The sequence below is a fragment of the Xenopus laevis genome, chromosome 9_10L (assembly GCF_017654675.1).
Source record: "Xenopus laevis strain J_2021 chromosome 9_10L, Xenopus_laevis_v10.1, whole genome shotgun sequence".
Taxonomy (NCBI): Eukaryota; Metazoa; Chordata; class Amphibia; order Anura; family Pipidae; genus Xenopus; species Xenopus laevis.
The window spans coordinates 97792440-97819880 of record NC_054387.1 but is presented as its reverse complement, the minus strand read 5'-3'; the positions used below and the strand labels follow the sequence as shown (position 1 = coordinate 97819880).

General features: G+C 37.0%; 1 protein-coding gene across 2 annotated transcripts; it reads left to right on the top strand.

Moving 5' to 3' along the window:
* Positions 1–6076: 6076 nt before the first annotated feature.
* Positions 6077–25635, top strand: tmem114.L (transmembrane protein 114 L homeolog). Of its 2 annotated transcripts, XM_041577168.1 has the most exons (5): positions 6077–6493; positions 6659–6739; positions 14230–14298; positions 17997–18134; positions 24516–25635. In XM_041577168.1, exons 1-5 carry the CDS (start codon positions 6310–6312, stop codon positions 24743–24745), a joined length of 702 nt encoding a protein of 233 aa, XP_041433102.1. In that variant the 5' UTR covers positions 6077–6309; the 3' UTR covers positions 24746–25635. The 2 variants fall into 2 exon arrangements, with proteins under 2 accessions (XP_041433102.1, XP_018091762.1); XM_018236273.2 differs by lacking the exon at positions 14230–14298.
* Positions 25636–27441: the final 1806 nt, after the last annotated feature.

The window sequence follows — 27441 nt, the reverse complement described above, 5'->3', positions numbered from 1 at the left end:
TTTGCAGTACCTGAAATGACAGACTATATGGGGTCTTCCTTTTGGGGCCCCTGTATGCCACGTGCTTGGGTACACCTATACATATCGGGCATCAAACTGTTCAGAGGACCCTAGGCTTTCATATTTGGGGTGATTTGTCTTGATACCTAAAAGTATGTGGGTAATACGATGCTGCAGGGTAGATATTTTGAGGTGATTTTTGGAAATGTCACCTAAATCACCAAATTTAGGAATGATTTGCGGCTTGGTACTTTGGCGTAGAAAGACATGCATACCCAATTTGGATTCGTTGGAATGTGTACTTTCCGAAAATATATGGTTTTCTGGGGTGAACTTACTGTTTTCTACTTTTGCCCCCCCCAAAACGATGTAAATGTGTTGATTTTGCAGTATCTGAAATGACAGACTATATGGGGGTCTTCCTTTTGGGGCCCCTGTATGCCACGTGCTTGGGTACACCTATACATATCGGGCATCAAACTGTTCAGAGGACCCTAGGCTTTCATATTTGGGGTGATTTGTCTTGATACCTAAAAGTATGTGGGTAATACGATGCTGCAGGGTAGATATTTTGAGGTGATTTTTGGAAATGTCACCTAAATCACCAAATTTAGGAATGATTTGCGGCTTGGTACTTTGGCGTAGAAAGACATGCATACCCAATTTGAATTCGTGGGAATGTGTACTTTCCGAAAATATATGGTTTTCTGGGGTGAACTTACTGTTTTCTACTTTTGCCCCCCCAAAACAATGTAAATGTGTTGATTTTGCAGTACCTGAAATGTCAGACTATATGGGGGTCTTCCTTTTAGGGCCCCTATATGCCACATGCTTCGGTACACCTATACATATTGGGCATCAAACTGTTCAGAGGACCCTAGGCTTTCATATTTGGGGTGATTTGTCTTGATACCTAAAAGTATGTGGGTAATACGATGCTGCAGGGTAGATATTTTGAGGTGATTTTTGGAAATGTCACCTAAATCACCAAATTTAGGAATGATTTGCGGCTTGGTACTTTGGCGTAGAAAGACATGCATACCCAATTTGGATTCGTTGGAATGTGTACTTTCCGAAAATATATGGTTTTCTGGGGTGAACTTACTGTTTTCTACTTTTGCCCCCCCCCCAAAACGATGTAAATGTGTTGATTTTGCAGTACCTCAAATGACAGACCATATGGGAGTCTTCCTTTTGGGGCCCCTATATGCCACGTGCTTGGGTACACCTATATATATTGGGCATCAAACTGTTCAGAGGACCCTAGGCTTTCATATTTGGGGTGATTTCTCTTGATACCTAAAAGTATGTGGGAAATACGATGCTGCAGGGTAGACATTTTTAAGTGATTTTTGGAAATGTCACCAAAATCACCAAATTTAGGAATGATTTGCGGCTTGGTACTTTGGAGTACAAAGACATGCATACCCAATTTAGATTCGTGGCAATGTGTACTTTCCGAAAATATATGGTTTTCTGGGGTGAACTTACTTTTTCTACCTTTGCCGCCCCCCAAAACGATGTAAATGTGTTGATTTTGCAGTATCTGAAATGACAGACCATATGGGGTCTTCCTTTTCAGGCCTCTATATGCCACTTGCTTGGGTACACCTATACATATTGGGCATCAAACTGTTCAGAGGACCCTAGGCTTTCATATTTGGGGTGATTTGTCTTGATACCTAAAAGTATGTGGGTAATACGATGCTGCAGGGTAGAAATTTTTAAGTGATTTTTGGAAATGTCGCCAAAATCACCAACTTTAGTAATGGTTTGCCGCTTGGTACTTTGGTGTAGAAAGACATGCATACCCAATTTGGATTCAGGGGAATGTATACTTTCCGAAAATATATGGTTTTCTGGGGTGAACATACTTTTTTCTACCTTTGCCGCCCCACAAAACGATGTAAATGTGTTGATTTTGCAGTATCTGAAATGACAGAACAAATGGGGGGTCTTCCTTTTGGGGCCTCCTATGCCACGTGTTTGGGTACATCTATTCATATTGGGCATCAAACTGTTCAGTGGACCCAGGATTTATATTTGGGGTGTTTTACATTGATACCTAATGATGTGTGGGAGATATGTTGCTGTAGAGTGGAAGCTTTGAGGTCATTTTTCAAAAAATTCACCAATTTCTATAAAACATTATAACTTTAGGAAACAATTGCAACTTGGTGGTTTGGAGTACAAAGATATTTCTACCCATTTTTGATTCACCAGAATCTGTTCTTTCTAGTAATGGGTAGTTTTCTAGGGTAAACCTACTGTTAGCGGAATGTTTGGCCTTGAAATCAAAAGTATGCCGTTTGGGAAGTGTTGCTTTGGATATTTGGTTGTGTACTGCTTGTAGATTTTGAGCTATACAAGTGAGAAATCTCCATAAAACTATATATATTTGGTATTGTCGCGTTCAGGAGACATAGACCTTTCTAAATCGGCTGTGTTCTCGTACATAAAATGAATGATGTTTCTGATATATGTGATTGTTCTTCGTGCAACATGATTTTTTTCATTTTATTTGACACTTAGAATCCAATATTTTATTAGAGAAGTAGAATTACACCAAAATTCTTGCATATTGTGAAAGTTCAGGTTGTCCTGAAAAAAACAATACATTGTTTTCCTGGGTTAACTAAAAGACCACCCCAGGAAAGGCCCTTAAAGTGAAAGAGTGCAAAATATCTAAAAACTGCTTGGCAGTAGATGTTCGCATCTAGGACAAAACGGCTGGCAGGGAAAGGGTTAAGTGTTGGGAGTTTCAATACACAGTATGGATGGATGAGGTTTCCTAGCCTGAAGAGTTTACAATGTGAAAACTATATGGATAATAAAATAAAGGAGCAGCTGTTTTCCTCCAAGCTAATAACACTTAAGGGCATCAATATGTACTGTTACCAGTGTAGCAACAAAGACCAAAGTGACATACAAACCATATCCCTGAATAGGGGATCTTTTGATTCTTTTTCTACTTTGAAAAACTGAATCCAATGCTTTCTAGATATTTATCAAGGCAGGAAAAGAAAAAGCTTGTGCTTCACTTGAAATGCAATTGTTTGTTAGACACAATAGAAATATGTGATTTGCTCTTGTTATCTATACTGGAGAGTGAAGACTCATTAGTTCCTCTGCATGTTTTAATGATAAACCCATTTACTATTTTATAGAATTACTTAATATGAAAAGCACAATCCAATATCCTGTAAAAATCAGATATCCCACAATAATAATATAATAATAATAATAATAACATTTTCAAACAAAGGTCATATGAAGTTGACCTAGGAACTGTAATGATTATATAATAAAATGCAAGTGTCTGTGTTTTTCAGCATTATTAATGCCTTAAAGGAGAACTAAACCCTAAAAATGAATATGGCAAAAATGCCATATTTTATATACTGAACTTATTGCACCAGCCTAAAGTTTCAGCTTGTCAATAGCAGCAATGATCCAGGACTTCAAACTTGTCACAGGGGGTCACCATCTTGGAAAGTGTCTGCGACACTCACATGCTCAGTGGGCTCTGAGCAGCTGTTGAGAAGCTAAGCTTAGGGGTCTTTGCAAATTATCCAGCAGAAAATTAGGTTTGTCTGTAATGTAAGCTGATGCTAGAAGTCTGATTATTAAATTCTGATGCTAATTACACTGGTTTCTGCGTTGCCATGTAGTAATTATCTGTATTAATTACAAATCAGCCTTATACTGTGACATTTCTATTCTTTGTGAACTATATATTGTGAGTGGGTCCCTAAGCTCAGTAAGTGACAGCAGCACAGAGCATGTGCAGTGAATCAGCAGAAAAGAAGATGGGGAGCTACTGGGGCATCTTTGGAGACACAGATCTGTACTGCTAAAGGGCTGTGGTTGCCTTGGGCTGGTACAGAAGCACAAAGCATAATGTACAACGTTTCTAGCCTACTTCTTTAGTTTAACTTTCCTTGTCCTTTAATACAATCCTGGGGATTTGTTTCCTTATCCTTTGCCCTTATAAGAGCAGTGGAAATAGACAATTACAAGCTGGCTAGTTTGTTCAGGTGACCCATGAACTGCATAATACCATTATTTTAATAATATATATTCGACCTTCAAATATGTGGAGCATTGCCTCCTTTGTAAGTATAGGATCCATTATCCGGAAACCCATTATTCAGAAAGCTGTGACTGACGGGAAGGCAATCTCCCATAGACTCCATTTTAAGCAAATAATTCACATTTTTAAAAATGATTGCCGTTTTCTCTGGATAGCAGGTCCCATACCCCTACTTTTTATGTGTGTGTAACAATTCTACTAAACAGTAGGACCGCTCATTTTCACAATGACTGGAGCAATTTTCAGTTTTCAGATTTTCTAGTGCTGGTGTTTCAGTTATTTTCCCTTTTCCACAGATTTCACTTTGCTGGTTTCAACTAAGCTTGTACGTGGCTTCCAAAATACTCTCACAAATGCATTTGCACCTTTGCACATCTCGTTTTTTTTCTTGCTCATGTATGGTTGCCTCCACCCTGCCAGGTTCTTCATATGTGAAATCATTTTAACAGACATCTATGAAACATCACTATGCCAAGTAGCTATATCTTATGATTTATCTTTCCAGTAGACTGCTCAGCTATCATCTTTTTCATTCAAAACAACAAACTCAATTCAATTGCTATTTATTCTCTCTTAAATATGCAGCAAATTCTTCATAGTACAGGTATTCGTTTTTATTTATTTAGGGGCAGATTTACTAAGCTCGAGTGAATAGTTAGAATCCAAAAATATTCGAATTTCTAAGTAATTTTTTGGGTGAAATTCGATCGAAATCGAACGAATCTAATGATTCGAACGATTCAAAGTAAAAATTGTTCGACCATTCGATAATGTCTCTTTAAAAAAAACCTTCTACTTCATACTTCGCCAAATTTCCCCAGCACAATTTTTTTTTGGTCGAATAAAAATCCTTCGATCAATCGCTTAAAATCGTTCGAATCGTTTGATCAAAGCTTTTGTGCTAGAATCCTTCGAGTTCGATATTCGAATTCGAAGGATTTTACTTTGAGGGTCGAATTCGAGGGTTTTTTAACCCTCGAAATTTGACCCTTGATAAATCCGCCCCTAAGTGTGTAGAGTGTATTAGCTAAGGCAAGCAGTATGGCAGCAATCACTTGCATTCAAACAGGAGTGATCCAGGTTATAAGTGTGAGCTTTATTTTGCCACCAAAAATATGGGAAAATCTAAATATATATATAGTTATAAAAAATGGAATGTTACACTTTTTTTGTGCTCATTATAACCATGATAAAATGTCGACAAAAATCACCACATACCTAACTCCTGCCTTGATCAAGTGCTAAATACAGGTCTCTCTTGAATCACATGCAGTTGAAGGACATTTACGTTTATGGGGGTTATTTATCAAAATCCGAATTTATCTGAGTTTTGAAAATAAAAAAATCTGACCAAACTAGAATCCACCTTATTTATTTTTTTTTATTATTCAAAAAGCACAATTTAATTGTGGAAGGTCCCCATAGGCTTTCCTAAGTTTTTTTGATCGAAGGATATTCCTTCGATCGTTGGAATAAAATCCTTCGAAACGTTCGATTCGAAGGATTTAATCGTTCGATCGAAGGAATAATCCTTCGATCGTACGATCGCAGAATTTGCGCTAAATCCTTTGACTTCGATATTTGAAGTCGAAGGATTTCAATTCCTAGTCGAATATCGAGGGTTTCTGTAAAAAACAAATTTTTTTTTGAGTTTTTAGCATTTAGACTTTAATAAATAACCCCCTATATGTCTATATTGAGCTTCTCATTTGTAATCAGTTTACTGACCACACTAAAATTCTGAGATGCAATGTTGCATTTTGGAAATTTTTATTGGAGAAATATTAATAGTATTTCTGGAATCAATATATTTTGCTTAGATCATTAAAAAACAATTAAAATGTAAGCTGACTTTCAGAGAAACATTAATATGTGTAGCAGACCTTGAGCACGTTTAAGCCTTTTTATTTGCAGCTCTTCTTGCTATCATGCTTATTTATAAGGCAGACCCGAGAGCGCTCACTGCTCAGCTTATTACATAAAACCCTCACCAACTGGAGACTTGTATCCTGGCTTGTTGCTGCTGACAGGCTGATGCAGCTATGGTGACTGGACTATCATACAACTGATGCTTTTCTTACTACAAGAAGACGCTGATATTGCTCATGCTGAAAATGGAGAAATAAAGAAATATTATAACCTGACAGGAATAGCCTGTGTTTCTTGTAGTCATTTGTTAAACAGATGAACAAGTGGATTAGTCTCCAGCGTCGGCAATGAAGCTAAAACTGAGTATGTTATCTGTCTTTGTTGCTGTGGTCGGCATATTAAGTTTCATATCATTAGTTGTTGCTATTGGAACTGATTTTTGGTATATTATTGATGCCTCCAGACTGGAAAAGATCACCAATTTCTCTGATCCATTAAGTTCCCATTCAGGACTTTGGAGGATGTGTAAATGTAAGTATTTTGCTTCATTTTTAATGTACAAGAAATGTTTAAACAATGATATATGTTCACTAATATACAGGTCTTGTGTAGCTTGGGTTCTTCGTAGATAACTTATTATGCTCTTCCTTTCAATTCTGCATAACTATTCTAATAAACATTTTCTTTTATTTCCAGTTAAGAACAAGTGTCTCCCTCTGATAAATCCCTTTCGACTTGGGAACCTAAACTTCACCGATTCTCAGAAACAGCTTTTGAGTGAGTTGAGATTTATTGTACCTCATATTTTGGATAATAAAATAGCTTTGTGTAATTGATGAAAATGTTGAATATCTACTAGCCCTGCTCTTTTCCACTCATGGTTAAAACTGAAATATGAAATGCAGCAGATATTTATACTACAACTGTGGCACGTGTTTATGTTTGTTGGTCATGCCGAATAAGTTGTAGCTGAAGAGCAACAAAGAACATCTAACCTAAAAAATACCTACATTGCAATTTTACGTAATAATTATATTTCGGTGATTATGGTGGTCCAAATATGTTATAGTGAGATAAATAGTGAGATAAATTTAGGTCTTTCACTGTTCTCTGGTCTCATTGTGGACAGGGTTACATGTGGCTGAATTACATAGCATAGGCTAAGTTACGCAACTTTAGTGCATGATCTCCCCCTACAGGTGCATGAAAGGAATTTCAGGTTCTCGCAAATTATTGCTGAAATTATAAAGATATCCATGTGCCTGCTTTCTTATGAAAAAATGAAATCAGATGAAATATTTTTGCCATAATAAGAATATTCCAATATAAGGGATATACATATACTGTACTGCATTCGATTTTGTTTTAATCACTTGCTTTGAGGATCAGGCATTAGTAAGGAATCTCCACTCTACAGAAAATTAAATATCAAATTATAAAATAAGCAAATATACTGACATTTGCTGAGTCCAGCCTGGTCTTTGTACGGCATGATCGTTTCATGCTGTCAAAGTTGGACAGAATTATCCTATAACCAATATATAGCAGTGCTGATGATTTCTGCATTCAAATTCCGATACAATATTTTTCTTACTTATTTATAAACTAGGCTAGAGTAGGCAACAAAGGGCCTTTATGGTATATTTACTTTGGGGAGTTGCAGAAAACTGACTGCCCTAGCACTTGGGAGAAGAGGGTTACAATCAGAATCCAAGCATGTTGCAGTTTGAGACCTAATTTTTGCTTATTAACAGACCCTGTATTCATTGTTATGTGAGATGTAGAGATTGATATTCTGAGACAATTTGCAGTTGGTTTTCATTTTTTCTTATTTGGAGTTTTTGAGTTATTTTGCTTTTTTTTCTTCAGCAACTCTCCATATTGCAATTTCAGCAATCGTGTTGCTAGGGTCCAAATGACCCTAGAAACCATGCATTGATTTGACTAAGAGACTGGAATAGGAATAGCAGAGGGCATGACTAGAAAGATGAATAATAAAAAGTAGCAATAACAATACATTTGAAGCTTTACAGAGCATTTGTTTTTAGATGGGGTCAGTGATCCCCATTTGAAAGCTGGAAAGAGAAGGCAAATAATTCAAAAACTATAAAAAAGTTAAAATGAAGACTATTAAATTTTTTTTAGAAGAAGCCATTTTAAAACATACTAAAGTTAAACCACCCCTTTAAAATTCAGTTAGAAGCACCGGAGTTAAGGATTCAATAGAACATTCTGGCAGCCGCCTGTATTCATTCCCACCAAGATATACTTCCTTCCAATTTCCACAACTGCCATTTGTTCCCCTGCTTATCTTTGCCATCTGCCCAGCAGCATTCCTCTAGTCCCACTACTGTCCTTCTCTATCAGTTTCAGCATTTGCAACTCAGCTACAACTTATGTCAGCTCAGTAAACTCAGGTGGACTCTTCTCCCAAGAGACAGAAAATTTTTATCAGAGATATCGGTACAGGGTAGTAAGTTTGTAAATAGGTGGTGCATTTGTTGGTTTTATTCAATTGTTGGTGTGTTTATGGCAGCCTGTCCATCCTTACTGATGTTTATGTATTATCTGTACTTGTCAGTTCAGGGATTGGACCTGTTTAAAAATCATATCTGCAAATGCACCATATTTGCTAGTATATGGTTCACTGGCAGATAAGGAATAAATAATGTGCATGGCCCCAGTACACCACCCATTTGTTGGACTAGTCGCTTGGCGTATGGCTGTTTTTACTAGGAGTGAACTAATACTCTGGAAAGCTGATAACAACTTTAATGACATGATTGAGCATGCATACATAACAATCCAGAGCAGAAATACAACTCATAGTTGATGTGCATACACAATGTCATCTGAATTGCACCTGAACAAGTTGATGAACACGTTGATGTCATTGTAATACTGACACTATTATTGAGCAAAAACTTGGTTATCTGCTGCACCGATAAGAAACTTCAGCCAGGGCTGACAATGGCAATAGTGTAGGTGGGGCCTGTTCAGCCACAATCCTACACTCTTGTCATGGACTCTCTTACCTGATCTCTTGGCCAAGCCACCCCCTCTTTCCTAAACGTCCCTATCCTGATCTCTTTGATCAGCCAGCCCTTCCCCTCCACCACATGATGACTGCCCCTCTTAGTTCTGTGTGTGGCACAAGGTTAATGAATGTGAATAAAGGAGACTTTTTGCAAGTTATACAATGTAGCATTGCTGATCTTTTTACAAGTGTAGGGATGTGAAAATTTAGACACCCTTACACATGCGGTAGTATAAAGTTTTTGGGAACCATAAGGTCTGGGTCCATTACTTTAGCCCAACCAAGCAGGCTGGAAGGGAATGGGTAGTGTGATCCTAGGAGCATTGGCCCTCGTAAATAGATTAGAAGTACTCTGTCATAGATCACTCTAGGAGTGATAGATAGCTAGGTAGTTGAGCAGCTCAAAGCTCCGACGAGGAGACATTAGAGGGATTAAGATCCCGGGTACTTATAGCCCAGTAGGGACAAAGTGTTGAGACATAGGGATGATAGGAATTCCCCTAGATGCCAACTAAAGATTCTGAAAGCTGGCTGTACCTTTCACATTACTGCTACCTCTGCTTACATGAACCATTGCCTGTAGGGATCCAGCCCAATGCATGGTGCTGTGAGTATTTGCTTCCTTTATGCTATCTGATTGTTCTGAATACTCCTTTGTGGATCTGCGCTATGTTTAAATAAATATACTGTTCTGGTTAAGCATTAAAGAACTACTGGCGCCCATTTATTGTGCAATTGCACCTGGTTACAGTTGCACTACACCCTACCTCCACCTCGTTGTGAGGGCTTACCCCTGAGAAAGAGGGCCTCATTTGTGGTATTACCCCACACTGAAAGTAGCTAAAACTGACCACGGTAAAGTCAGTTTACTATAGCGCTACACAAGCATTTCATAATTAAAGGAAGCAAGAAACAAGTATGTGAAAGCTCAAAGTTTGAAAACATATTTTATCTTACAGTTATGATTCATTTTAAATTGTAGTGCAGAACAACCAGACAGTCAAACTACACCAGGTATAATATGAAAATGCATTATTATATTTTGGTTTATTAGTCCAATTATCGTTAGATGATTTAAAAGGTAATTGATGCATATTAGACTTAATTCTGTATGCCATCTCTATTCTCTTGGATGTGCCAGTATAAGAAAAAGCCTTATTAATTCCTTAACCAGAAACTTCTTTTCAATTAAAGGACCAAAATAGTTTCTGTTTTTGTTATTTCTTCATCTAATTTTTTGTGATTTTGCTGTTGCTCCCCCTAGGTTTTTGGCTGACATGAAATCTCTACGAATGTGACTAGATGAACAGGGCCTCTTGTAGAAACTGTATTATGACAATGCAGATATTGAATTCCAAGTGTTCAGTGGAACCAATTCTGAAACATTCTCTTGCGTAGCTCTCTATAGGAAATCTCAACAATTACATTTAGGGGAAGATTTACTAAGCTCGAGTGACTGGTTCGAATTTCAAAAAGTTTGAATTTCGAAGTAAATCTTTGGATACTTCGACCATCGAATAGGCTATATTCGACCATTTAACTTCGATTCAAACGATTCGAAGTAAAAATCGTTCGACCATTCGATAATCGAAGTACTGTCTGTTTAAAAAAAAACTTCGTGAAATTTTAGCCTATGGGGACCTTCCAGAGCCCTTTTTTAAGTTTTTTTTGGTTGAATAGAAATCCTTTGATCGATCGCTAAAAATCGTTCGATTCGAACGATTTAATCGTTCGATGGAACGATTTTTATTGACCGCTATTCGATATTCGAATTCAAAGTTTTTTAATTCGATGGTCGAATTTCGACGTTTTTTGTACTTCAAAATTCGACCCTTGATAAATCTGCCCCTTATTGTTCAGAATGATGTAATTCCCAGTGCACAGATAATTCCCCAGCATAATGAACTCCTGCTAACAAACCAGAAACATCAATAGTGAAGGAATGGGTTGTATACTTATAATCGACTTTTCTTGCATGGACCAAACATAGAGTAGCTTCAGTTTCCCTGTTTGCTCAGTTTAGCTCAGGAAATGTCAAAAACCATAGATGTTTGGTGGTTTATGCCACAGGAAAATTTTTTAGCACAAACCTTATTCATTAAACTCATGTTGAACCAGGAGGTACACTGGTCCTTAAATGTAATTTAATACATATTTTGTTAAACAGTACTGGGTTTTTCCATAGGCAAGTGGCCAATTTTCATACAACTATTAATTTCAAAAGCATTGTGCACTGAGAAAAGCAATTTCCCAGCCTGCAGTGTAGTAGTATAATACGATGTTAGGATTTCAAACAAATCAAAGTCATTGATGCTGATAATGCCTCAATCCATAACTAATCCAGAGACTAATCAGATTTAGTCTCTGAACTAAACTTGCCCCTCTACAGACCAAACATTTTAGTTCTATGAACAGCAGCCTGAGATCTTTTTTTGTTAATTGTTAATATCTTAGCTTAGCTTTTCTCCATTCCATTGACAAAGTAACAGACAAGAAAGTTTAAGAAGATTAAATTAATAACCTTGGTAAAAGTAAACAAAGCTTTTTAGGACACATGGACATGTACTTGGCATTCTTTTGACACAATTTCCTTTACACATTTATTTAAGACTAAAGCATAATACAAACTTAAAAAACTTTTTATGTTTTGGGCTTTAGTCCCAGCCCTAAACCACCACAGCTCTTTAGTAGGTAAGATCTATTGATTTATAGCTCATGGTTTTGGCTGTTGTCAGTTACCTAATCTTAGGAACCATTTCTTAATATACAGAATATAATATATTTAAAGTGCATAATAAATCAATAATATCAATAAACTCTGCATTGAAATGTATTATATGTTTTCATGTATTGTATTGTTATATGGCTGATGAACCTATGGGATTGTACAGTTATGTTCTTTTTATAAAATACAGCATATCTAGTCATATTCCTATTTGTTATCTGGCCTTTACACTCAACACAAGCATTTCAAGTGTCATTATAAGAAGTTATTTTCAGTACTGTATAAAGTTGTTTTCTTCGTTGTCCACTGGCAACAGCATTATGTATGATGTGCCTGAATCTTCAGCACCCTCTCAGCTCATTCTCAGCTTTTGGGTGGCAAAAATACATTTTCCTTCCTACAGGGTTAATTGATCACACCAGGTACAACTCTGTACATGCAGCAGATATGTTTTCATGGCATTCTTTTTATAGAGTATCAATGATTTGTGCTCACTTTTGAGTAGTAGTAAAATATCCAATAACTTTTTAGTGTGAGGAAACCTCCATCCTTACTTCCATACACTGGAATGTTTCTAGTGATTTATGGTCCACAGTTTTGGGACAGGCCTACAACTTCTTATAACTTCTAATAATAATGATAAACATATAAATTAAAGTGATCTCATTATTTTGTATGCTATCAGCTTTAGTTTGTCCTTCAGGCTACCTAAGGCACATGTAATATAACTTAGATATCTTCTTTTAGCTCAAGAAAAGAAGCACAATATGAGCACACATATCTAAAAAAGGTAAAAGTACAGTGTATATATATATATATATATATATATATATATATATATATATATATATATATATATATATATATATATATATATATATATATATATATATATATATATACACATATATACACACACAAACCAGGTTTGTTTGCTGTATTTCTCCTGACAAAGATCCCTGTGCGGGATCGAAATGTTGAGTCCAATAAAGATTTTTTGTTTTTGCATCAAGTCCCTGTGGATAATGGATCTTTCTGTAATTTGGATCTTCATACCATAAGTCTACTAGAAAATAATGTAATTATTAATAAACCCAATAGGCTGGTTCTGCTTCCAATAAGGATTAATTATATCTTAGTTGGGATCAAGTACAAGGTACTGGTTTAATATTATAGGGAAAAAGGAAATCATTTTTAAAAGTCTGAATTATTTGATTATAATAGAGTCTATGGGAGACAGCCTTTCCATCTATAATGGGTTTCCGGATAACGGATCCCATACCTGTATGTATGTATATATATATATATATATATATATATATATATATATACAATATCAAAACAGGTGGGTTGTGGGAGCACTCTAAAGGCTTTAAAGTATATATATAAGTATAATAAATGCTATTGCATATGTACCCAAAACAGGGGTTATTTTGTTACAAAGTTATGATCATAAAATTGATAAGCCACCAACGGACATTGATTACAGGTAATGCTAAAATGCACATAAAATATAAAACAAGTTAGGGACCGCCATTCGGGGTTTACCTTGACGTGGTATGGTGGCTTATCAATTTTATGATCATAACTTTGTAACAACATAACCCCTGTTTTGGGTACATATGCAATAGCATTTATTATACTTATATATACTTTAAAGCCTTTAGAGTGCTCCCACAACCCCCCTGTTTTGATATTGTATATTTAGCCAGGAGCTGTGGCATAGCTTCAGTGGTTGTAGCACCCCATACCCCCCCTTTAAACTAGTGGTGATCCTATGCTTTTAAAATTGGGCGTTTGTTTTGGGAATATCTCTCCTTTAAAAGCCTGATTGCTGGCTGGGGAGGATTTAGCCCTTAGTGAAAAAACAGCGTTCAACGGACATTGATTACAGGTAATGCTAAAATGCACATAAAATATAAAACAAGTTAGGGACCGCCATTCGGGGTTTACCTTGACGTGGTATGGTGGCTTATCAATTTTATGATCATAACTTTGTAACAAAATAACCCCTGTTTTGGGTACATATGCAATAGCATTTATTATACTTATATATACTTTAAAGCCTTTAGAGTGCTCCCACAACCCCCCTGTTTTGATATTATATATATATATAGAGCATAAAGACCACGGAGCACTCGTGGGACTTCATTTATGTGTTATGCTTTAATGGTGTAAGTTGATGTTTCACTCCTGCACAGTGGACCTTTATCAAGACATATCAATATATATATTTATAGACAGCAATAGCTTGTTTGAAATTGGATACTTTACCTAAATGTAGAGAAATGCCTTAAATGTTGAGAACAAATACTCTAAATATATGGTTTACATATTCTTTAAAAAAAAAAGCAGAAAGACATTTTAAATAAACAATCGCTAGTCCAGTACATTTAGGGGGTTATTTATCGAAGTCCGAATTTATCTCAATATTTTCTGAAAAAAACTCTGACCAAATCCGTACGGGTTTTTTTCACGAGTACCTGTTCCTTTTTAAACTCTCAGCATGTTTGAAGAGATTGGCCAAAATGACAAATGGATCTGATGAAGGGGAAGGACTTTCTCGTCATTCAGGTACTGTGGATTGATAGTTTTTGCCTTTATTTGAATATTTATTTTGATTACATGGAATTTATATAGCACTGACACATTTACACAGTGCTTTTACAGAGATTATACATGATTCACATCAGTCTATATCCAAATGGAACATACAATCTAAGGTCCCTATCGCACACTATGGTTCATTTTATCAGGAGCCAATTAACCTGCCTGTATTTTGTAGATAACTGATTTATTTCAGCCACTGCCCTTTAGTTAAGCATGTCTCCAATTGTCAGCTGTGGCCATTTTGCTTATACAGACAAATAATGCAAAAAACTATATTTCTGTGTATATTATTAAATAATGTGACTGCTTGCCACGAACCCTCTTTTCTTACAGAACCTAGTGGCTTTAGCAAAGCACTTCTTATTCAGCTTTGTAGAGGAACACGGCTTCTTTCTTTGATACCTGGCCCTCCTGCTGCCTGTCAAATAAAGTTTACATATATTTAAAGGGAAACTGTACCCCTGAACACTGCAAGTCTCTATAAAAATGAATGACATAAAACAGTTGATATGTAAAGTGCCGCTTCATCCAAATAAAAATCATAAATCATAAAAATATACAGGAAACAAATACTAAGGGCCGCTCTCTCTCTTCACTGTGCTCTCACACAAACCAAGGATAAACATTCTAGGTTACACCAGCCAATAAATGGACAGAACTGTGCCTTTTACTCCTATACTTCTTCTTGTTACAGTTAGTGCTGCATTCTTTTCTGTCAGCAATAGCAATATTTACTATATGCGGTATGTGCCGGGAAGTTTTACATATGGCAGCTTCTCTTTTTACAAAGACTCATTAAGCCATTTTTCCATATGGGGACTGCCAGTAGGGACAATTCCCCCCAGGGACAGTGACCCTGCCATTACAATTAATGACTTTTTTAGAAGGGGGGGTTGCAAGCAATAAAATAAATATTTTCCATTTGCCTTAATGGCAAAAAAAACAATGACAAAGAAAAACAATTAAATATTAGTATAATATTGACTGAGTGAGTGGGTACTTGACATCATACAATATAATGTATAAGTAAATGTGAATAGGAAAAATCCTTGTATATGCTGTATACTGAGAAGAAGTTAACTTTTTAGAATTGAATTTAGCAGTATGTGAATTATTCTTTTTCCAACAGACTAACTGAAATATTTGCTTTCACTGATGTCTGTGTTTCTCTTGGGGCTTCTTCCAAGTCTCATCAATTTCTCATCCTAATTTCACTTTTATACTTAAAAACTATAAAATCAATCAAAATTCTCACTGGTGTCTGGGAATACCTGATGCTTGCTGCTAAATTACCTGGAAGTTTTATCAGGGGTTCACTTTGAATCGTAATTCAAAATGGTGGAAAACATGTCACTTGATTTTGAATACTAAGAAAAAACAACAAAGCATTCATGAGCAAGTGGCATTGCATACTGATTAAGATTTCTATCCTCTATCAAAGGTTATTATGTAAAGGGATTCTGTTACAGGAAACATGTTTTTTTTCTCTAAAATAATAGTGCTGCTCTAGCAGACTTCTGAAATCTGACATAGGGTTAGATATTTTGTTAGCTCCCAGGTGCCATGCGACTTGTGGTAAACTTAAGCCACTCTTTACTGCTGCACTGCAAGTTAGAGTGATGTCACCCACCTCCCTTTCTCCCAGCAGCCAAAAGAAAAATGGGAATGAAGCAAGATAACAGTTCCCTGACATAAGATAACAGCAACCTGCTAGATATCATAATACAACTCAGTAGTAAAAATCCAAGTCCCACTGGGACTCCTCCAGTTACATTGAGTTGGAGAAACAATTGCTTATCTGAAAGCAGTTCCATGGTGAAGTGCTGGCTCTTTCTGAAAGCACAGACCTGAGATGTCTGTCTACACAACAATATTGCAAAACAAAATAATGAACTTGGTTCAGAAATAAAAAATTATATGGCAGAGTGAATTATTTGCAGTGTAATTTAGAAACAAAAACGACACCATAAACATCATGACAGAATCCCTTTAAGGGAAGATTTATCAAAATGTGAAAACATTTTAAAGCCTGGAGCACACAAATCAATTTCCTCTGCCTGCATTTTGTACACACATGTAAGAAAGCAGATCCACTTTCATGTGCTCCTTCCTGTAACCCCATTAACAGGCAAGATGTCTGCCTGTTGGGAGCTACACAGAAGGGATATTGCAGCAAAAAATTGAAAGTATGCATTTTGGCATCAATATTCACTCAGTTTAGCCCCCAACAGGCTGATGATGTGTCTGTCAATGGAGTTACAGGAAGGAGCGGAGGAATGAGGACAATCCACTCCATGTGCCCCTGGCCATAGAGTGCTGAATTCTTGGGAACATTTAGTAATTTTTGAATAAAAGGAGTAAAAAGATTTCTATTTAAACAAATGCTGATGTGCCCATTGGATTAAACAGATAGTTTGAGCTTTCACAGTCTTCCACTTCAAGAACACGCAAGAAATATGTATATGAGTTTTAAAATCTCAGCCCTACACATTAGGAGTGAACAAAGTATGTGCTAAATATGAAGGGGCAGATTAATCATGGGTCGAATACTAAATTCGAAGTCGAATTTTGGAGTGTCAAACTTCACACATTGGAATTTGAATCCTCCTATTCGAATGTAAATTCAAATGTGAGATTTATCACAAACAGTCTTAATTCGAATAATCGCCAACTAAAATCTGCCGAGTTCATTTACAAGTCAATGGCAGAGGCCCGTTGAACCATTTGGAGATGGCAATAGCCTTCCTGACATTTGGGCGAGAAACTTGATTCGTATGATGAGTGGAATACGAACCATTCGATCGAATATTAGACATTCAAATTTTACTTAAATAACCTCCCAGTCAAATTGTGAGTATATTCGAATTGGAAAAGATTCACATGAATTAGAAGTTTGACCTTTGATAAATGGGCCTCACCGAGTCTATTAACTATGAGCAGACCTCTGTTTACAAACTCCTTTGGTTGTAATGAGTCTGATAAATAGAATTAGTACAAATTATTAAAATTATTTTTATTCATAGCTAGCACCTGAATAAGATAGCTGCATAACCACGTAGCTTTGTGCCTGAGGCAAACAAATGTGGAGATATGGACAACTAGGTTAACTGTAGATGAGAAATCATTAAAAAGCATTTCCCTGAAACTTCACTTGTATGGATTTTGTGCTAAAGAGCTGGACTCTACATTTTGGATCACCCTGCCCTTCTGACACCAAGGTTCTACCACAAGACATTGTTAGACTGAAAAAAGATTGCATGTTTTAGCATTTATCCAAGTGACTAGTGTATGTAATACCTGCTTACTACCTACTGGTCTTTAAATGTTTTATTAAAGTTTGCAATGTAATACATTTTAATACATATGGACTTAAATTTTGATATATATATATATATATATATATATATATATATATATATATATATATATGCATTATTTTATTTGAATACATTTTCCTTCTGTTTTTGATAAAACATCTGTTATTACATATATTACTACCCACTGCTCCTACAAACTGATCCAGGAGAATCCAAATGATACAACACATCTTTGTCCTACCCTGTCTACTAATCTAATTGTTTTATTTGGCTACAGCCACTTTCAGTTGTATATCAGCGATTGAATGTTCAAATCTTATTGTGATTCCTTCTTTTTTCCCTCAGGTATGCATGGAACGCTTGTGATTTTACTACCGCTTAGCTTAATCTTGATGATATTTGGAGGAATGACGGGGTTTGTTAGTATCCTGGCAAGAGCTTATCTACTTCTGCTTTTGACTGGAATGCTTTTCTTGTTTGGAGGTAATATAACTTCACTTTTCATTCTTTAGTTTAGCTTTCATTTTCCTATTTTAAAATAAAATGTATTTCTGCTTTACTTTTTTTTAACTTTATAATGTAACCAGTGAAAAGGTTGCTTTATTCAGATGAGAAGAGATTGATAAATTACACATAGTATTAAATGCCGCAGGGCTTTATGACTGAAAAGTCCAACCATATCTTTGTGTGTGGGGCTCAGTCCTTATTATCCAAACCTATTCACATCTGAATTGGCAGAACAGCATTTTAAATGAGAAATTCTCAGGACACTGAGGCTGACAGGACCAGGAAGGAAAACGTGGGAGGATGTTGAGCATTACGAATTGCAGAAATTACTCATAATCCTAATAATAGGCATGGGTCAAAGCAGTCAGCAGTCAGGAACAGGCAAGGAGTCAATTAACCTATAATTGGATATCTGAATAATCAGATAAGGCTAACCTAGGATTTTAGTAAGATCAACAATCAAGCAAGGCAGGCGCTATTTTTAACATTTGACAACAAAAGTGATGCTGCAAGGTCATTATAGAGTGCCCAGCATTGTCCCTTCACGTGACTTGAGCATGTGTGGTGCCCATTGGCTAAGAAAGAAAGAAATACATGCACTTGTGTGTTTCCCTGGTGGCATAATGACTTACTTGATATTCATTTGTGTGTGTGACCAGATTTCACAGAGATATTTATGTAGCCTGTAGACTGGATGAGCAGATGGGAGGGGAAATTTATTTACCAGAGATCACTTGAGGTGAAAGACAAGTCAGAATCCTGAAGAATGAAATCATAGGTGGAAGAGCATAGAGATTTCCTGTTCACTTAACTCATGGCAGTGGGTCACTTGTATGTATCCCTGCCCCGCAGGATTGGACAGTTACTAATTAGCATAGCAAATAAAAACCTCCTCCCCCTTCACCTTCAGTTCTTTTTTCTGTCCCGCGTCAAGGATTCAGGCTCACTCCAATTTATTGTTCCGACCAGGTCTCATGCTCTCTCTCCCTGGTTGAAGCTCTGGGACTAGCGCTGATTGTAACCGCTGCCCAGGGGCCCCGCCTGTCATTCAGGTGCGACCAGGGGCTAAGGCAGTATAAGGATTTATCTCTGCCAAAACGCTGTATGTTTTCAGAAGCAGGTGCCATCTTTGCAGGACGCGTTGCCATGGAGATGTGATGACATCACTCGCATTGGGAGTTTTTTACAACCGGTAAACTCAGAGCGCACCTGCCACAATCTGCAGCCATCTGGACTCTAGCAGCCATTCTAAGCTTCCCTAGAAAGCAATATCCCTGTTAAAGGGAGTCTCCTATACAATCATCATTGTATTGAAACTCTGTATTTTCTACAGCATACGGATTCAACTGTATTATTGGTGAGCTATTCTTTGAAGGCTAAAGTTCTGGCAAGTGAGTAGTTTTTCTCACATTATCCTGTCAGCTTCATTTATGGGATGTATACTGATTATACTTTGCATTCAGTATTTTTTGCAGAGTTGAGGAGGCAAAAAGGTTGCAGCTAATATGGAGGGGTGAGTCCATCTTAAAGAGAGAGCAGGATTTAATCCTTAATTAATTAACTACTTGTTATGCTGTGTTTTTTAGGCACTCTGGGGATCAGGAGCAGTCTGAAAGAGCAGCAAAGAAATCTAAAATCTTGTATTATGCTGGCTTCAGGAAATATGACTAATCAGTTGGAAGAATTCATGAATAAAATGTCACAGTCAGTATCTCAATCTATTGAAAGTGCTCTATCTAGAGCTATTGATAAGCTGTTAAAAAAAGCCAAGGACTCAGGAGGAGATTTATTCATCAGCTGAGTCTGATTTGGATCATTTTGTATAAATTTCAGAAGGGGAACTAGAGGATTCTAATGAAGAATATGAAGCTACTGAGCAATCAAGTTTTGATCTGGAATTGGTCTCACCCCTTATAGAGGCTATGATTAAAGCTTTAGATTTGGATGATACACAGGAGGGCAATTCCAGAAGAGAAATTGGCTGGTCACTCTAACAAGAAGCAATCATATTTTCCTGTGCATGAAATATTTAAAGCTGAGTTAGAGAAGGAATGGAAGATTCCAGATAAAAAATTCTTCATTTCCAAATGTTTTAAAAAAAATGTACCCTTTTCAAGAAGATGCTATTCTAAATTGGGTCACACCTCCTAAAGTAGATGCCCCTATTACCAGAATTGCCCGCAAAACTACATTGCCTGTAGATGATGGTGTATCTTTTCGTGATGTAATGGAGAAACGTCAAGAGAGCACATTGAGGAAAGCATACTCTACAGATATTTTCTCAGACAGAGAGGAGATGGGGTCCAGTACAGATAGATTTGATGGCTTCCTCATACAACCGGAAGACGCACAGATATTATTCCAGGAGTTGGGATCATCAGGCAGAGGGGAGAGATGCTTTCTCTATACCTTGGAGGTTTCACCTTGTTTATCTGTTTCCTCCAATACCATTAATCCAAAAGACCTTGAGAAAAGTGAGACAGGACAAAGCTCGAATAGTCCTGATAGCTCCTTGGTGGCCCAGGAGGCCATGGTTTGCCCAGCTCCAGAACATGGTAATAGATCAGCCTTGGAAACGGCCACTGATTCCGCAATTGTTGTTCCAGGGTCCGATTTGTCATCCAAATCTTCGAGGTTTACAACTGACCGTGTGGCTATTGAAAGGAGGAATTTAGAAAAATCTGGGCTGTCAGAAGAAGTGGTAGATACTTTACTGCAATCTAGAAAGTCTTCAACTTCAAGCAAATATTATAGAATTTGGAATATATACAAGGAATGGTGTAAACAAAAGAAGACTGATCCTTCTGTGTACTCGACTGTTCATATAGTAGAATTTCTTCAAGCTAGGTTTAGCCACAAATACTTTGAAGTCTCAAATTTCTGCTTTATCTGCCCTTTGGAATAAACCATTATCGACAGACCCGATAATAATACGATTTATTCAGGCTGCAAACCATATTAATCCTCCAATTTTTTTGTTAAATTACTGGGGTCAAGCAACATAGTAAGCCTTAATTCTATGGGTCCAAGTGCTAGAGCCTTTAAAGGGTGCAAAATTGCTTCTTCCCATGGCATTGTGCATCCTGTGCTTTGTACCTTCTCCTGAATCTGGCCGACAGCAAAAAGAGAAACCTGTTATGCCTCTAATGATAAATCCCAGTAGACTTTACCATAAAGGATCAGTATCTACATCTCTATGTGCTCTGCTTGGAAATGCAGTGGAGACACTTTAAAAGGCACTTTAGGGGCACTTAGAAAAAGATTCACTGAGAGACAATACCATACTGTGAAGACTCACCCTGGTGGTCTAGTGGGCCGGCGGAGACCCCACTGTGTCTGTGGCTCCTATGGCCCGCACGGCGAGCACTTCCGGGTTTTACGTGTCACAAGCGTCATCATGTTATTGCGTTTTGGTGCAAACTTTAAATATTTAAAGGGGTTTCGAGCTGTAAATCATTGCCCGTTGTTAGGTCTAATTTGTTTAGTCCCCAAGTATGATTTTGTCTGTGTATATCCTGGTTTTGATCCCTGCCTATCTGACTATTCTGAACTCTGCCAATTTCTACGTTTTGCCTTCATGACTATTCTGAACTCTGCCAATACTGACCCGTGCCTGCTTGATTATTCTGGAACGCTGCCTGTACCGATCCCTGGCCTGCCTAACCACGATATTCTGTCTATTACTGTGAAGTTGGTGTTCACTTCTGTCCTAAACTTGTATTACGAATGTGCCCCATCACCTGTCCAGAACTCCTCGCTTTGCTCCTCTCCTATTAAGTCCTAGCGGCATCTGAGAAGCTGAGGGCTCCTCTCGAGGCCAAAGGCGGCTGCTACAGGAAGAAGACTGAGCCGAGACCAGGAGCTTAGCACTAGTTCTGAATTTAGGGAGCTGATTGTGGCACATATTTTACAAAATGAAGTGCAATATATTATCAGAATGTGGAGGTAAGAGGGGTAAACCCATAAATGGTGTCCCTTATATCCAGCCTTCACTGTTTTTTGAGACAATAAGAGCTTGACAGAGCATACACCAAATCTATGTACTGTTCAGTACGTACTCAAAATGGGAATGTATTTTTAGAGTGCATATTGTAGCTTAGAAGAAACATTACATATGTTTTCACACATGAATTTAAAAAAATGTCTCACTTTTTGATTTATTATTTGAGCTGCTTTTCAGCCGACTGGAAGAAGCTATTTAATATGGCGCTATCAAGTACAATTTTGCTAGTCCTGAAAATGAAAACCTTCAGAAGAGAAAGTGAAATGGGAGAAGGAAATCAATCCAGCTTGTTGAAAAAAAGGCATATATTAACTCACATCTAGATACAGAGAGTATGTCATATAGTGAATATGTTTATGAATATATTTATTATTTATGAGTATATTTGTTTCAAATCAGTTTTTTAGTAAATGCAAATGAACGCAAGCATCGCTGGTACCTGAGCATTTCGCATTTATTTTGGTTTTGTTTTGCCAGCATTTGCATATAAGTGCCAGTGTGGTATTTGTATTTACTCTAGATACCACTGACTTTCCCATGCTGTGCAATGCATTATGATCATACCAGCGGGAGAAAAGAAACATAACATACATGCAAAATACCCTCTCTCGGTACCTAACTCTATCACTACAGGGTGCCTCCTGATTTGCTAACCTCTTTTATCCATAACCTTTTATATCACATTATGTTTTCAGGCAGTTCAATAATGGCCTTATTGATCACAATATGAGGCCAGGTCCCTGCTATGACATATCAATTGTTGATAAGGTGTTATTCTGATTGAAATGCATGTATTCTTAAAATACTCTTTCCCTCATTCCAAGCCTTTTATATTAGTCACGTTACTTGACTAGGTCACATAGCTACTTGAGTCAGACTGGAGGGTTCATTTATGAATGTAAGCTCAAGTGATAAACAATTTAATAGATGCAAATTAATTGCATTTTGACAGTATTGAGAAAGGTACTTGTGTCTATACATGGTCCCATCCAATATGAACAAGCACCACTGCACCTTTTAGCTTGCTTTGATGAGTAACATACCTGGACAGGTATTGAGTCAAAGGAATCATGGAAACACCGTCATCCTGAACCAGGGTCCCCTTAGCAACCGGGCCCTATAGCAGCAAATGACTTGCACCAAGTGAATCAGGCTCTACTAACACCACTTAATGGGGGAAAACATAACTAATTCGGTTGGAAAAAAGACCATCAAGTTCAACCCCCGGCAAATAAACTCAGCACACGTGTATCACATACATAGACAGATCCCACTGTCTGTCTATAATGCCATCAAATGTACATGATCATATCCTCTTGCAAGCACCTTTTTTTCCAGGAAAATATTCCCAATCTGGACATTATTCACATTGTGGGTAAAAAACATGGAGATTTGCATCCAAATTTTGTACTTAGGACTGCATTCCTAAAGTAACCTTTGTAATGGGATGGATTTCCAGCGTATGGGGCCTGTTTATTATGCGGTGTAAAATGAAATTTGCTGAAAAAAACAAAATAAAAAGCTGTGTAAAATAAATGGTGAATTGATCAAGCTATGTCTTATTTTACACCATGCGAACACCGCCGTTGTTTTACACTGCTTCAGACCTTTCTAAGTAAGTTCAGGCGGAAGTTGCTCAAAGAAAATGTACGCCTTTTTTTTTTTACATGGTGATATGTGGCGAATTAACCTGCCCTTTTTATACCACTTAATAAATATGCCCTTAAGATGCATCCACCATAATATATGTGCAGTTCTGATTACACTGAAATTCTGGGGGAAAGGTTTCTGAATTTCACAATTCACATCAGTCTAAGGGGGTTATGTAAAAAAAGGCAATACATTTGCCCAGGAGCAAAAACCACATAGTAACCTATCAACAGGTAGAATATGCCAGTTACCTGTTTAAAAGCAAGCATATTATTGGTTGCTATGGGTTGCTGGTCCTGGGCAAACTTAGTGCCTCTTATTACATTTAGGGGTAAGTGCTTTGCCCGTTAAACTTGCATTAGTAAATTAATCCTAAAGTGTCTAATTTATGAGTACAGGGTAAATTGATTAACCATTTTTTTTTTGGTTTCTTTTTTTCATTATTTATGCTAAATTAGAACTACAAAAAGATCAGCTAGTACATATTTTATTTGTTTTGTACAGGACAATAGAAAAATAGAAAATTAGAATGCTCACCTGAATAATAATAATTAATCGTAATGTGCTGCTTTTATGAACTAATTTTGTACAGTACAAAACGAAATGAGACTTTTCAAATGAATAATAATAACCAGCAATAATTTAAATATTTTAAATGTTATATGTGCCATAAATAATACATCAACATTTTTCTTTCATTACAGCACTAGTAACATTAACAGGAATCAGCATCTACATTGCCTACTCAGCTGCTGCGTTTAAGGATGCCGTTTGCATTTTAGGGAATAAAATTCTGGAAGATATTGACATACGATTTGGCTGGTCCTTGGCTCTGGCTTGGATATCATTTATCACGGAACTTCTCACAGGGATGGCTTTCCTGGTGGCTGCCCGAGTGACTGGGTTGAAAAGAAGACGGGAACAAGTTATATAAAAGAAATACGGAACCAGACTACATAGTGGATTAAAAATCTGATCTTTTTGCCGCTAAAGTGGTAGAATGTGCATTGTAGTTCCTGTTGGCCACTATTGGTGGTATAAAACAATTTTGACAAGAATTTTAACATAAAGATTGTTTCATCCAGCTATGTTTATGTCTGCCACTGCAGTTTTTGCATGTGAGCTTTCTACGTTCAGCCAATTCCATTTCCCCCATTCAAACACATTAACATTTTACTTTGAATTGGTTGACATTTTCTTTTGCCAAATGTCATACAGTTTTTTTTTGTATGGGAGCCTTTTGTGTAGTCTGCTGTATATTGTACCTTGTAAATAATAAATAAAAGGGTTAATATAATTAAAAAGGTTATATGCATCTGAAAAGGACAGTCTCTTTTCAAATGCATTAAAGGCAAACAATCCTTAGAATGGTCACATATAGGAAGATTCTGACTGTATCATGGGGACATGGGGAAAATGTTTGGGAATAACTGTAAATAATGGGGAAACTGGGAAAAATTGGACTGGAAAAATGATTATTTTTTAATGAATTCACCAAATCTGTTTCTGTGTTTGTGTTATGTGCTAGTAGGGTCATGTGAGTTGGAATAAATAGTTCAAGGGAGGCCCACTTGCACACAGATTGATACCCTTATGTGGGGAGGGCAGAAAAGACTTTGGGGAAGATTTACTAAAGGGCGAATTGTCGCCAGCGACCACTTCGCACCCACCGCTACACTTTGCCAGGCACAAATGCGCTTAGACTACACTAATTCACTAAAATGCGGAGTTTCGATCTGGGCACAGAATGCTATCGACTTTTTGCTAGCGTTACTTCGGCAATGCGAGCATTTGATAGTGAAGATGCGCTAGCGTTCATTTCTGCCTAACAAAACTTCACTAGGGATCTTGCGCTCAGGTCAATTTGCATAGGAAGGGAAATTTAAAGTTGTATGGACGTCTTTATGTTAAATGTTGGTGCATATACTTACAAATTACACTTTTCAAAACACATGTCTAAAGACAATAGAGTTATTCTAATGTCCTACACATGAGCCCACTGTATAATTAATGTTCCATGTATTTGCAAATGTATGTGGTAAACCGCTTACCCAAAAAAAGTTCAAGTTAGGTCTTTTGCAGGCAATCAGGCTGAAAAAAGGAAAAGACGCCATAGTTTTTTGGACTTTGATGCATTTTTGGCTCACAGAATAAAATGTAAGTGACAGAAGATTGAGGAAGATCTAGCTACTTTAATGCACTTTGCTTGGTCCAAGGTGGCGAAGGCAACTGTGACGAAAGATATAACGTTAAGTAAAAATGTTTTAGTGAATTTTCGGAGTAACGACCATTTCCCAGAGCGAATAGTCACCTGGCGATAGAGTGCGAATGACCGATAACATCAGTCTCTTCAGTAGCGAATTGGCACAAATCAGTGATGTCCCTGCGGGCATTAACGCTAGCGAATTGCCACTAGTTTTAGTCACTTTGCCCTTTAGTAAATCTGCCCCTATTTTGGGAAGTCATGCTCCTAAGTCTGCCAATTAATTGCCTTCAAGCCATATGAGATAACATCCACTCCCTGTATTTGAAAGAAGTGTGTGGGCCAAAAAACAAATGTATGTGAATACCCCCATCCCCATACTTAATAGTTTGGTTGAAGTATATGAAACTCCCAGAAGCCTCAGAGACTTGTAATGTACCATGTTTTAACATGATGGGTTGTGTTAACTGTGCAAATTGATTATTGCTGTAGCATGGAATAATTTCAGTTTGAATACCAAACTAGAATGACTCAGTAAATTACTTTTCACACCTTTACAGAAAATCTGTATAGTCTATTCATGCATTCATCTTTCAGGCATTGTTCAAAAAATGTGTGTGGTTTTATACTCAATTTTATAAAATGGACATTACACCTGCCATACTCTGAAATCTGTTATTTAAAAGAAAAAAGGCGCATAATGACCTCATCAAAGTTTTTGCTTACAGACTGGCAATATGTGTTCCACCTTGCCAGTTCTATTTTTGGGGGAATGGAATGCCAACCAAAGACCAATGCAAACCATCAGTATATCAATGTCTCCACAGATACAGAGGGGTGCACAATTAAAACCTGCTATGTCCCCTTTCCATCACCCATCACACTTCTACTGAGCTGCATTTACCCTAGTCATCAGTGCTTCCAGGTTGTCTACAACATAGTAAAGCTGGTCAGACAAGGACAATGCTTTATGCTTCCAGTGTGGCAAAAAGAAAGTGGCACATTTTCTAAAATAAAACAAAACAAACAGCTGTTGGGACACGAAATAATTTATTATACTCAATATGGATTAAATGAGAATTGCTCTAAAAATGCTTCACCTGATGTTATAGGGTTCTGTACCAGTCCACATCCAATTAAATTATATTAGAAATCAATATCTATAACTATGTAGTAGCTCTCCATCTTCTTTTTTACTTCTTCAGAGCACATGTGCGACCCTGCTTTATATGGGGTTTTTCGCCTTCTATTATGACAATTACAATCTGACTTAGGATATAATATTTGTTCTTTATAGGGGTATAAGACAAATGTGCACATCAGATGTTTAGTTGTTTACTTTTACTGTTCAACTTGCACCTGCCTAAAATAACAGTCACAGATTGGTTGCTATGAGTTACTGCCCATGTGGAAATGTGCCCAGTGTT

Excerpts from the sequence above, each read along its gene's own strand:
- tmem114.L (XM_041577168.1), top strand. The coding sequence starts at position 6,310 with ATGAAGCTAAAACTGAGTATGTTATCTGTCTTTGTTGCTGTGGTCGGC. Across the intron at positions 6,494-6,658 it reads ACTTTGGAGGATGTGTAAAT|TTAAGAACAAGTGTCTCCCT; the intron begins GTAAGTATTTTG and ends TTTTATTTCCAG. Across the intron at positions 18,135-24,515 it reads AATGCTTTTCTTGTTTGGAG|CACTAGTAACATTAACAGGA; the intron begins GTAATATAACTT and ends CTTTCATTACAG.